General features: G+C 40.4%; 1 protein-coding gene across 1 annotated transcript in view; it reads right to left on the reverse strand.

The window, feature by feature from the left end:
* Positions 1-12838, reverse strand: part of LOC140304787 (protein jagged-1b-like) — a 59014-nt gene that overhangs the window by 14754 nt on the left and 31422 nt on the right. Inside the window, exons 13-23 of the mRNA XM_072383560.1 lie at positions 12597-12710; positions 12396-12509; positions 12027-12140; positions 11833-11949; positions 11092-11119; positions 10366-10451; positions 9803-9916; positions 8264-8373; positions 4710-4934; positions 4423-4554; positions 3972-4122 (exon numbers count right to left, since the gene is read on the reverse strand). Of these exons, the coding sequence (XP_072239661.1) occupies positions 3972-4122; positions 4423-4554; positions 4710-4934; positions 8264-8373; positions 9803-9916; positions 10366-10451; positions 11092-11119; positions 11833-11949; positions 12027-12140; positions 12396-12509; positions 12597-12710 (1305 nt within the window). The remainder of the gene's footprint in view (positions 1-3971; positions 4123-4422; positions 4555-4709; positions 4935-8263; positions 8374-9802; positions 9917-10365; positions 10452-11091; positions 11120-11832; positions 11950-12026; positions 12141-12395; positions 12510-12596; positions 12711-12838) is intronic.

Raw genomic sequence — 12838 nt, forward strand, 5'->3', positions numbered from 1 at the left:
AACATTTCTGCCAAACAGCAGAGAGCAACACAGGAGCAGAAACTGCAGTGGAAGAGTTCAGCAGAACTAACTATACGGATGAGACTAAGTCTCATCGGGGGGTGGAGATACAACAATTAATCATAGTTTACTAACACTTACTAACACCAAAAGTCTGTGTCTTTGTCTTTCTTTTGTCTTTTGTTCTATGTTGTCTTGTGTTTTGTCTTTGTCTTGCTGTTTTCTCTAAATGGTTTGAAGTTTTTCCACAGAAAAAGTTGATGGTACTGGATTTCTCATTAATGCTGTACAGCAGGTTGGTGAGTATTACGGTACTGTCCTAAAACATGGTTTCTATCAACTGGCCAGTTGTTTTGTTTTTCATTTAATTTATTTTTATTTTATTTTTTTCGGTTTATTTATTTGTTTTTGTTTGGGGTTCATATGAAAACTTAATTGGTCGACCAATGAATACTGGGATTGAACCTGTTAAAAGGGAATTCCTGAATATAGAACATTGTGAAAATGAAATGTTGTGCTGCTCGGTTCTCTCTCCTGCTAACATTCATCCACAGCGTAAATGAACTGCATCGGCAGCAGAACCTCTACAGGACTCATAGCCAAGTGACTGTCAAGACGTCAGTCTGAAATTCTGGGAGGCATGATCATCATGCCAAGATAATGGTTGAACAACCACACAACCTTCAACCACTGTCAACAAAATAATCTGAATTATCTCCTGAATTGTCCCAAAGAAAAAAAACGGGTGGTAAAGACCCCTTTGTGGAAGTGAAGTGCTGGTAACCTCTCCTTCCTAGTTAGCTCAGACTGCTGAACTGAGGTTCAGCCAGAAGGACAACCAAACACCAAGCAGTGACAGGATTGGACCACAAGAGGCTGAGCTGCACTACACCACTCTGCACAATGTTATCATAAAATTTTCACTCAAAAGAAATTGTCAGTTTTTACACTATCATTACTCATCTGTTCTCAACAAGGTCATATCTTCATATTCACATCATGTTTAAATGTCTGTATTGTTTTGTGTTTTGTGATGTTCCTCTTTAGTTTAATGATTGTAAGTAGACCAATTACTAATCATAGGAATTCATACATACGTCCATTGCCATTGGTGTGAATCGGCTGTTCGGAGCGGGACCTTAGGCACTGAAAGGTAATTAAGTGGTCGGTCGCCAAGAGGGAATGGGGCCATAGGAGAATTTTCCTGGATATCAGCCATCGGGTTTTTCGCTCCTATTCGCTGCGAACAGTTGAACAGTTACCTGATGGTAATGTTAATTGCCTTAAGCACTTTTTGAGTTTCAATATTTTATAAATTGTTGTAGCTTAGTCAATTATTGTTATGTGTTGCCATCTTTTTTTCAACCACAAGCTACCCCAGCCTCTCACCAACTGCAGACCAGTCATAGCGGGGTGGGGATACAAACCCTGGTTCAGATATGGGGTAGAAATAGAAGAGTTAAAGATAAGTAAGAATGGGATTCAAATCCTGGTTCGGATAGGAGGTAATGAAAATATAGAAGGTGCCAGAGGTGGAGGGAGGACAAGATACACTAGCAGATTCAGCAGACAAATTCACCAAAACAGTACTACAATCACTCAGTGGGTGATGAGATTACTTCCATTATAGCTATAGTTGGATTATGCTCCTTATTTGAGCGAGGGCAATTATCCAAGTATACATGGCAGTGAATAAATGGAATCATTGGCACAAAGCATGTCAGACCCCGGTACGAAAGGTAGTGCTGTACCCATTTCAACTATTGCAAATAGAGCCACTTCTGGTTGACCTCTTCACCACCAACAACAACAAGCTCAGGCATTCAAAAAAGATGGCGAATGAAGAGCAAGATGAAGCTACGTCCCTCTACATTTCATTTGTGATGAGCATGGTTATGGCACAAACGCAATGCACAACGGCGCATTCTCCATTGCGTTGTTTTTTTTTTCGACAGTGAAGACAACAACAGTAATATCGTCTCCTTTGACTTCCAGGTCACGACCCCAGGAAAAAATCTCGAGCATGTGCAGAACGCAAAATCCAATTAACCACGTGCTTCACCGTCTACAAGCACGTTTAGTGTGACTATCAACCAAGTTTTCTCGGGGTCTTAATACGACTGCAACTACCCGATCTGGTCCAATTGTTAGTCAAACTAAGGTGTATACATGAACTTATTGTAAGCCATTAATTAATCATTAATCTGATTCTCCGATGTACCTCCACTGACTGAAAATGCCAGCAAAAACAAGATCATACAGGCCAACTCACCGAAAATGGTCATCTGGTTTCAAAAGGTTCACATGGGCCACACCTTCCACTTAAATTGATGGATTTCTTCCTTGCTTCTTTCAAGAGTCTGTTTACCCTTAGTGCTCCCCCTGCTGGGCCCCCAGCTACTATTGCGTCTTCTGATCCAAATCCACTAACTGGACTTTACTGCCTCATCTGACACTCCCTTTACCATTTTCCTCATACTCTGTCCACTTACACCCAACCTCAACAATGAGACAACAGACTTTGCAACAAATCCTCTGCATCCTACTTCCACTGGACATATCCTAACTTTACATCCTCGCTGCTCTACTCTGCTTCTGCTCTGCTTCTTATATTATAAGTTACAATATTTTCCGCACCATAAGGCGCACCTAAAAGCCTTAAATTTTCACAAAAAACGGGCGTGCACCATATAATCCGGTGCGCTTTATGTGTGCACCAGATTCCAAAATCTGTCATGGATATCGCCATTTTGAATTTACCGTGGGGAGCGCCGAGCATTCATCGGGGCATTAAGCCCCCTCTGCATCACTCACCGCTCTCCCTTCGAGCCGCTCACCGCCACGTTCACTTTTGCCGCGCCTTTTCACTCGTACGTTGGAAAAGAATGGCAACTGGCTACTTCTGTCGCTCGCTTTGCGTTCGGTGTGAATCCAGGGTCAGGCGGATCCCAGCCATGCACTCTGAATGGGGCGAAAATTGTGTCGAGCTTGTACTTAGCAATTGAATCGTGTCATCATTAATGCTTTTGCCCATGTCCCAGTGAGTGCCTGTTCTTCAGTCTGAGATGGGTGATGCAGACCGATGTGCAGTTTAGAAGTTTAGAAGTGTAAAAACAACTGACGATGTTGTCCTTGACCGTCGGACCATTTCCCGCTGACACAGGGATGTAATACATACACTATGTGTGCTGGCAGCGATAAATCAATCAGAGAACATTAGGTAATATGTACGCCTTATTATCAGGTGCGCCTTATATATTGAGGGTGTGCTTTATAATCAGGTGAGCCTTATAGTGTGCAAAATACGATAAGTTAAGTATCTAAAGAGAATGGGAGTTGTCAATGTCTGTATTTTTCTTACTCTTCTATGTTAAAATGACTGCTCTGATAAATGTTTATAGTGCAGTGGTAACATTGCCACCTTTCATGTGGGAGACCTGGGTTCAAATCCCTTGTATGAAAGGTACTACTTCCAGAAGGGGTCCTCAGGCAAGACCCCCTTACCCTATCTGCTCACCAGTGTAAGTCACTTGGTCTTGCTTAAACAAAAGCATTTAAAGTTGTATAAAGCACACATTTGGGTTCTGGGAAAGAAGATATTTTAATTCAATCCGACTAGTTGCTTCTTTCTACTTAGTGCTGACATTTAGACGGTTCCTTTAACTTATTTTTAGAAAATTCATAATATTACATATTGAACATTTTTTTAAATCAAAGAATAAATACAATAGAATAGAAAGAAATGGGACTTCCTTCAAATTTAGTTTTAATGTAAATTTCAAAGATTCAGAGCTTTCATCCACATCTTATGGTTACCTCAGCTCTGTTTCCACAGAGAAAACTAAATCATCAGCACTAAAGTCATCACATGGCAGGAATGAAGAACACTGGTTTTGATAAAAAGTGGTGAGACTACGCCATACAACATAAAAACCCAAAATCAAGAATGAACTTCTAAAACACTGGCTCACCATTCGAGATCTGACTTTGTCTTCTCTGGATGCGAACCTCCACAATGGCGCTGATGATGGTGCTGTTGGTGCTCCTCTTACTGACCACATCCACGATCCTGTCTGTGATTTCCTTGACAAAGGTCAGACTTCTCCTGTTTTCATCTGTTGTCTGAAACATCCCGCAAAATAAAACTTTATTATAGTCACAACAATTGACACAATAATTATTATAATTTATTATTAAATATTATTCACTTAATCACAACTTTTGCATTACCTCCTCCAAACACTAAAAATCGTGATGTTCTTAAGTAAGTGGAAGCCTAGAACTATCCTTTATCTTTTCTCCACTAGTCATCTAACTTCTTCTCACTTAAAAAAAAACAAAGTCAAAGATCTTGATCTCTTTCCACTCATCATTCTAGACTTTTTACAAATGTTTGAGTAACATGTCCAATGCATCACTTACGATAGCGACATGGATCTCGTTGTTGGCTCCGAGCGACACCTCACAGGTCATCGAGAAGAAGGAATCAGAAGACAGATTCTTCACTACATAGAGGTTTCTGAGCTCACGACAAACCTGTTCCACTGTCACACCCTGCAACACCATACCAATGAAAAAATACTGGCAGCTACAACAGCTTATCATATACATTCTATATTTGATTCCAAAGTAATTTTTCCCTTTTGATATTTGTCCTTGTTTGCAAGACACAAACACAAAACACAAGAAAGAAATACAGATGGACCGACCTTTGTCATGACGTCCTTATTGAAGGTGAAGGTGACGTTGATGCAGCTGTTCTCTGGGTGACACCTGGATGGGACTGAGTGGGCGGGGCCCCAGCACTCTCCTTGGCTGGGGCAGGGCTTAATGAAGCAATGCTCTTCCGGGACAGCAACGCAAGTCTCACTTGCTAGGCACTCTGCACTGTGAATCTTGGTGTGGAGGCTGCAAGGTTTAGGTCCACACCAAAGCTGTCAGAGGCAAAAGATAGTGAAAGAAATTTAATTTAATTTAATTTAAGTGTTCAGTTGTTTAGTTTCTGTGAAGTGGCAGAGAACAGCCAAGGTTATTATAGTTAATGAAAATGAAAAAATAACTAAAACAAGAATTGAAAAAACATTTTTGTTAACTGAAATAAAATAAAAACGAGTTTAAAAAAAAGAAAGATAACTACCTGAAACTGTATTGTGTGTTTATAAAACAAACTAAAATGAACTATTATATCAAGAACGTCCTTCATTTTCGTATTTGTAAATTTATTTCATACATAAACGTTTTTGGATTTACATGACATGTATTAACTTCGCTCTGCCGTACAAAAAAAAAGCTAGTGATCAGTGATGGCTGCGGCAAAAGTTGGGAGAAAGCGGCACAGTCCTATTTGGGATTTATTTGAGTACGACTCCTTCAATGATAAAAGTAAGTGCCTTGTTGTAGAAGCAGGTGATACAATGTGTGGAATACTTCTCAAGGGGAAAAACCCCACAAATCTGAAAGTCCATTTGAAAAGCACGCACAAGAAGGCTAACCAAGAGTACCTGGATAAGCTAGCCTCACTGCCCCCCTCCCCCGAAAGAGAAGCTACAGCCAGGCCAGGCAGCATTGGGAAGGAATGCGAGACAACAGCATCCATAATAGACTGTTTCCATCAGCGACCAAATAGCTGCTGGTCAGTAAATACGCAGCAGCACCACAAGCGGGAAGACGCATTGGTAAATATGTTCATTGAGACTGGAATGTCTACACGACTATGTGACTCGATAGCCTCTAAAAAGTTCAGCGCTTCCCTCGAACCAAAATTCAAAACACCCGGAGCTGCAAGAGTCAATAATCTCATTGGAGCTAAGATGGATAAGGCTAAGCAGAAATTGAAAGACACCATAAAGGAGGCGAGGAAGCTGAGCCTATGTGTAGATGGTTGGAGCAAGAGAGGATTAACGGCATCTTTCATGGGGGTGTCAGCTTGTTTTTAACCATGCACCTGGGGGCCAGGTTCACCATGCTTTGCTGAACCTACACCGAATCGAACACCGACTGGGAAGGCCATTGCCCGCTGCATTGATCAGACGTTAGTTGCATGGGGTATTGGAGAAGACAAGGTGCTGCTTATTGTGACAGATAATGGCTCCAACATTGTCAAGGCTGCTTCGAGATAGAAGCCGCGAGCAACGTGGGGATGGTTCACAGGCTCAACCAAGAGGTACTGGAGACGACCAGGATGAACTGTGGCTCCAGTCAGAGTCGGAGGAGTCAGACATGGAGGATGAGGAGAGTGGAGACCTCGGTGAGTGTGGTTATTTTGACATACATTTAATAGTAGTAATTGTATAGCCAGGTGAGTCAATTGAGAACCTGTTCTCATTTACAATGACGACCTGGCCAAGATGCAGCAGAAAAGGCATTTGTTTATATTATTTTTTAAATTTGTATATTAAATGTCACAATAATATAAACAGCATTCTAAGCTTTATTCGATAGTTCCCTGATAATGATGATTCACTTATAATAAGAGCAAGAAACCTGGTACATGCTGTTCGGAAATCATCAGTGGCAAATGAAGCAATGATCAAAAAGTGTGGCAAAACTAAAAAAAAAGCACTTTGGATATGCTGAGAAGACTGCTGGAGATCAGGGCTGAACTAAACCAAGTTGGGCATGGACACACTTCTCACAAGTGATTGGGCTAAGCTTGAGAACCTGGTCAAGCTACTAGAGCCCTTTGCCATTCACACAGATCAGCTTCAGAGTGACAGTCAATCACTCTCACATGTAGTGCCATGCCTGCTCAACCTTGAGGCACACCTACTGACGACTACTGCTGGAAAAGCAATTAGCACAAGTGCTGCTGAAGTCCTTGTGAGAACGTTTTGCTGCCATTCTTAGCTCTGGTTCTCCACAGTTTGATGCTACACCAGCAGCAGCCTGCCTAATGGAAAGTGTTTCCCTGGTTCTTCAAACACCGGACACAGTGCCACTAAGGAGAGCAGCTCAGTCATTTGTGCAAAATCTGGTTGCTCAGAGTAACCCAGCTACTGCCCCTCAGGATGATGCTACCACTGCAAAGGCCAGTCAAATTCCAATAAGTTCCCCTTCTACTGTTCTCCAGAAATACCGTTTCCTTGCATCCTGTATGGAGGTCAATGTGTCATTGACAAATCAGCTTGATGTGGCCAATAGTCTGTTGACTGAAATGAAGAAGTATGTTGATGTCAAACAGGGTGTATTTAATGAGACACCACTGCAGTTCTGGAGATCAAGAGAGGCTGTCTATCCAAAACCTGCCCCTGTGGCATTAGACCTTGTTAGTGCCTCTGCCTCACAAGCTTTTGTGGAGCGCATTTCCTCTGTGTGTGGACTGTTGTCATCTGGCCTTAGAAACAGAACAACCACACAAAATCTTGAAAAGTTGAATTTGAGATTGTCCATCCATAATGCAAAGGCTTAAATTTGTTTTAGTTTACAATGTTGAACAGAAGGTTATGTAAGTTTAACACAAAAGAAAACCAAAGATGCATGTGCACTGTCAGCGTCTAAAACCTTCACTTTATGCTAAATTTAACATGTGAGGTACTGTACTGTTAATCAACTGCAGTGATTTGTACTGAAGCAACTCCACTTCCAATGCAATTATTTGTGTAGTTGATTTTGAGCTGGTTCATCTAAATTGATTAAACCTCTAGTTTAGAGTTTGTTGGGTTTTTGAGGTTAAGCTCGAAGGTTTAGCTTCTAAGCACTGTGACTTGTCTCATGAATTGCTCCATATTATGTTCATGTGTGTCTTTAATCTGTTGGGTTTTTTTGGTTTTTTTTTTTCCCCAGCACACCATGTGCATCTAACCTCAGTAGCACACATTTTGTATCTTGTTGGCTGCTGTGTTATTTGTGTATGGCTGTTCACATGTCCAAGTCTGAATACATTTTGTTTTAGAATTATATCTTTTGTTGAGTTTTTATTATACAATACTTGTTCTGATGATTTAGAATTTTGCAAATGTCAAATACCCTAATTTACAAAATAAAACTAAAACTGACAAAAAAATAAAAACTAGCAAATCTGCTCTAAAAACTGATTAATTTTAATTTGGAAACAAAAAGTCAAAACTAAATAGAAACTAAATTTAATGAAAAATCCAAAACTATTATAACCCTGAGAACAGCATTTTTAAACTAAATGATGACGATAGCCCTATGTGTACTTAGACTTGCATGAGATTCATAATGTTTGACAACAACTGTTTACTATAGCCATAAACATGCAAATTATGTATAGGCAGTAAACCAGAATAAATCTCACTTGTACCTTTGTGCATGTGACTCTCCCATTGTGACAGCGACAGCTGTTACAGTCTTCATCCCATCTGTTTCCATCCAGAGCTACCAACCCTCCATGCATGCAGGGCCTCCCTGCTACTGAAACAGAGAACCACCAGTAGCAAAGTCAGGTCTAAGCTCAGACAAATCTGTGTAGCGTCAGGTGGCAATGCATTACTTTAAGGCCAAGTCATTGTTTCCTCATTCGGTTGTATGCGAGGTCTGTGTAATGTAACCCTTGTATTCTCAACCAATCCTCACAGATCCACTGGACCCCTCCACAGATATTCATGTACAGCCCAAAAAGTCTAGGTCAACATCCCATCGAAAAGTGACCCACACACAACACAAAGGGTGATATGTATAAGTAGGGGATCATGGACACTTGTTTTCAGGGGACAATCAGAGAGCAGAATCTCTATATCCACACCTCTACGATTATTCATTCAAAGAGTTCAAGGACTGTGGAAACATTCATTTTTTTTAGCTGGAGGTTTCTTCCTGATAAAAGAAGTTCCTCTCCATTGTTGCCTTGTGCATCCTCAGGAAGGGGGACTGAATTGAAGAATAGTTTCAATGCAATCTGTTAGTTATCTTAGCTAAGCAATTTTTTTTTCTTTAAAGTAGAATTTTGTGAATTGGACAAATTAAAATTTATTAAATTACATTTAATTGAATTATGACTTGATTGCAATGAATTGGATTATAATTTATTTGAATTAGACTGTATCTTAAGGTGACATTTGCTGTGAGTTGGCACTATCCATCCATCCATCATCTACCACTTCTCTGGGGACTGGGTCGCGGGGGAAACAGCTTTAGCAGAGAAGCCAAGATGTCCCTGTCCCCAGCCACTTCCTCCAGCTCTTCCGGAGGGCCCCGAGGTGTTCCCTGGTCAGCCGAGAGACATAGTCTCTCCAACGTGTCCTGGGTCATCTGGCTCCTTTTGATGCGGAGGAGCAGCGGCTCTACTCCAAGCCCCTCCCGGATGACTGAGCTTCTCACCCTATCTCTAAGGGAGAGTCCAGACACCCGAGGAAGCTCATTTCGGCCGCTTGTATTCACAATCTCGTTCTTTTGGACACTACCCACAGCTCATGACCATATGTGAGGGTAGGAGCTTTGCCTTCTGGCTCAGCTCCTTCTTCACCACGACAGACTCAATGTCGCATCAATCCGCCTATCAATCCCCCGCTCCACTAACACTGTTAGTTTGATATTTGAGGGCCTGCATGCTTGTTGTTTCACAAGGAGTGAATGAATGCTGTTCTGGACTGATGTTAGTCAGATGTTAGCCAGATTCTGGAGAATTGTCTGTGGTAAGTGAGGCTGAGCTAGATTGGCTGTTTTGTCCATGATTTGATTGAATAAATCTGCCTTAGATTTAGTAACTACAAGCCAGAGTCATGTGTTTATAGAATAATCAATTTGTGCAACACTGTAAATACAACCTTTTCTGCTTTGTGAAATCAACTTAACTACAATATCTGTCAAAATTAGAGCACTGACAGTAAAGAAGAAGAGTTACCTTCTTGGCAGCGGGCACCGGTTCTTCCCAGAGGACAGATGCAGTGGTAACCATTGATTTTGTCAATGCAGGTCGAACCAAAGGCACAGGGTGAAGACTGGCACTCATTGATGTCTGAAACAGATGGGCGATAGTGACTATTTTCGGACATCTATTGCTAATCAATCTGTTCCTTTCAATCTTTGCCTCAATGATATGGTAGCGGCTTAGTACCAGTTCGTCTTATTCATGCAAAGTCTCTCCAAAAATCAAACATCAGTAAAACCATATCCAACACCAATAAATAGATATCAAGTAAATAAAGAAAGGTTAAGCTAAAACAGTAACTTGGACATTATGAGTTGTGGAGCTTGCAGCCACCTTGAGCACAAGTAATACCATTTTCTGTAGGTCTGATGATGCTCAGTAAAACTGAGATGACCAAATTTAAAATAAATAGACTCCCTAAAGACAAGAGAAAAAGAACAGGGCAGGAAACAAGAGTGAGGGTGAGAAAAAATTAGAAAGGTAAAAAAGAAAAGATCTCAATGAATGCAGAATGGATAGATGGTGTCAACTCTTACTGATTCTGCAGTCGGGCCCAGCAAATCCAGGAGCGCATTCACATTGATACCGCTTGTCCCCATCAACACAGGTGCCACTGTTGTAGCTGCAAAAGGACAGAGGTGATCTCTAAATTCTGTGGTACACATCATGTGCAAGAAAATGAATAAATAAAAAACTCAACAAAAACGGAAAAATCCAAATTTTGAAAAGTTTTAGAGTCAAGAGAGCAATAAAACGTCCAACAAGAAAAAAAAAAAAAAACAGAACAAAATTTACAACCCTGCCCTCACTGAGATTAAAATATCAAACTTAACTCTAAATCTAAAACATCTAAATCTAAACATTTTTATTCTGATTATTATTTCTACAAAATATGAGCTGTTTCTGATGTGGTTTTGGGAAGAGGAATTAACCAGATAAAAAAAAAAAAATCAAATTTGTCCCCGTTTTGATTCAGTAGAGATGTAACATGAAAAAGGACAGCATAAAAAGAATTTGACTGCAAATACTCATCATTCAATGTACGTTAAATAAGTGTATTTAATTCTGATATAATAAATTAAAATTACATCTTTTTTTTTTATATACCTTCCTGTTATAGCTACTCTCATAACCAAGACAGAGGCCCTGAGAGGAATTTCTATGCTCCCAGTATTTTCAAGTGATGCAGTTACTGTATACTAGTGTTTTCTTCTGGACATCCAGATAACAAAAGTGACGATAAGTCATTCAATTCAACTCACCAGGGATAAGAACTGCAGTCATTGGTATCTATGAAAAAAAAGAGAGGATAATCAGTTGTTAAGACAACTATTATTGTTTCTCTTTAATCCAACAATCCATCTGTAAAGTCATTTTCACATACACACTGGAGTCCTGAAATGCTCTGGAGATGTAGTGACATGTGAGAGCACAGAAGGTCTGCAACATTAACTCCAGACTTCTTGGAAGCAGAAATTCCTGGTCACTAGAAGATCAAACTTCACAACTTTCAATTGAGCTTCAAGCCACACTGTTATGGGAAAGTTTTAGAGGATTTCTTAAAAGAGGACATGTGAAAATAAATTAATTAATTAATTAAATACTGTGACTGTGCTTGAATAAATTTGGGTGTCTGAAGTGATTCAGTTAAGCAGTTCAGATTTGCAGAATAATGTTAGCCTGTCACAGTTCTACTTTCCCAACTGACAACTTCACTCTTACAGTGCAGGCTTACACTCGTTTCACACTAGGAAGTCGGTGTGTGCATTGTGTGTGCGCTTAGCTGAACTTCTGTCTACTTTGAGGTTTTCACTTGTCTCTTTCTTCTCCGTTTTGATGGATTCTATTAAGACATTTATAAACTCAATTAATAAGTGAGGTGCAGCAGCATCAAAATGCAGCCCCCACCCTACAATGTCTGATGATGTGAATGCTTTCAAGTCGTAAACATTGGACATTTTTTTATAACATTATATATCTTCTCAGAGTAGTCAGTTACTTACTGAGGATGCAGGTTTTGCCTTCCCAGCCCTCCTTACAGATGCATTTGAAGGAGTCTCTGTCCACCACACAGGTTCCTCCATTCTCACAGGGATTCAGCATACAGCTGCTGTTTTTCGCTGCAGAGCCAAATACACCATCAATCACCTGAATAATAAGGAAACACCTCCAACCAAAAGTGTGATGTCGCACTCACCAATGCTGCAGGTGGATCCCTCCCAACCTGCCATGCACAAACACTTAAAGGTATTTCCTTCATCAAAGCAGGTTCCTCCATTGTTACATGTCCTCCCATCACACTGAGTGTCCCCTGGAAGTAAGAAAAAGCCTTCAGTTAGCCGGACCACAGCTGAGAAGCTCTGCATAACCTTGATTTCTTGTCTAGAAAATGTAGAAATTCTGGTTGCATTTATTTGAGCATGTCACACTAAATCTTTGGAAAAGTTTGGCTGGTTACCTTAAAAGGATTTTAAACTGCTTAATACAGATCTTAATTTTCACATTCATTGGGTCTTTCAAAGGACTGAAGACTCACATTTTTCCTTAAAACATGTGCAACACTTACTTGAGCTACAGGTCTTTCCCTTCCAGCCATTGTTACATTTACAGTAGAAGTCACTGATAAGATCTCTACATACACCACGATTTTGACAGGGAGCTGAGCTGCAGTCATCAATATCTGAATAACGACAAGACAAAACGTGTCTACTGTGCATTGTCTCAGCTGGAACACTTGAGATGAAGACAAGGGAAGAAGAGAACTCACTGTATTCACAGGTATGGCCCTCCCAGCCTTCAGCACAGACACAATGATACTGGCTGACTTTATCTATACATGTTCCTCCATTCAGACAGGGGGAGCTCCCACAATCATTAATATCTAGGACATAGAAGGAAAAAGAGGGACAGAAATAAATCATAAAATAGTCTGAGGCAAAGCAAACAAACATGAACAAGTAAACAAACAATAAGTTTATGTGCTTTTGGATGCCACTGCCACAGTACAGG

This window comes from Leuresthes tenuis, unplaced genomic scaffold (genome assembly GCF_036924035.1).
Source record: "Leuresthes tenuis unplaced genomic scaffold, fLeuTen1.0.hap1 SCAF_4, whole genome shotgun sequence".
In the NCBI taxonomy this organism is placed as follows: Eukaryota; Metazoa; Chordata; class Actinopteri; order Atheriniformes; family Atherinopsidae; genus Leuresthes; species Leuresthes tenuis.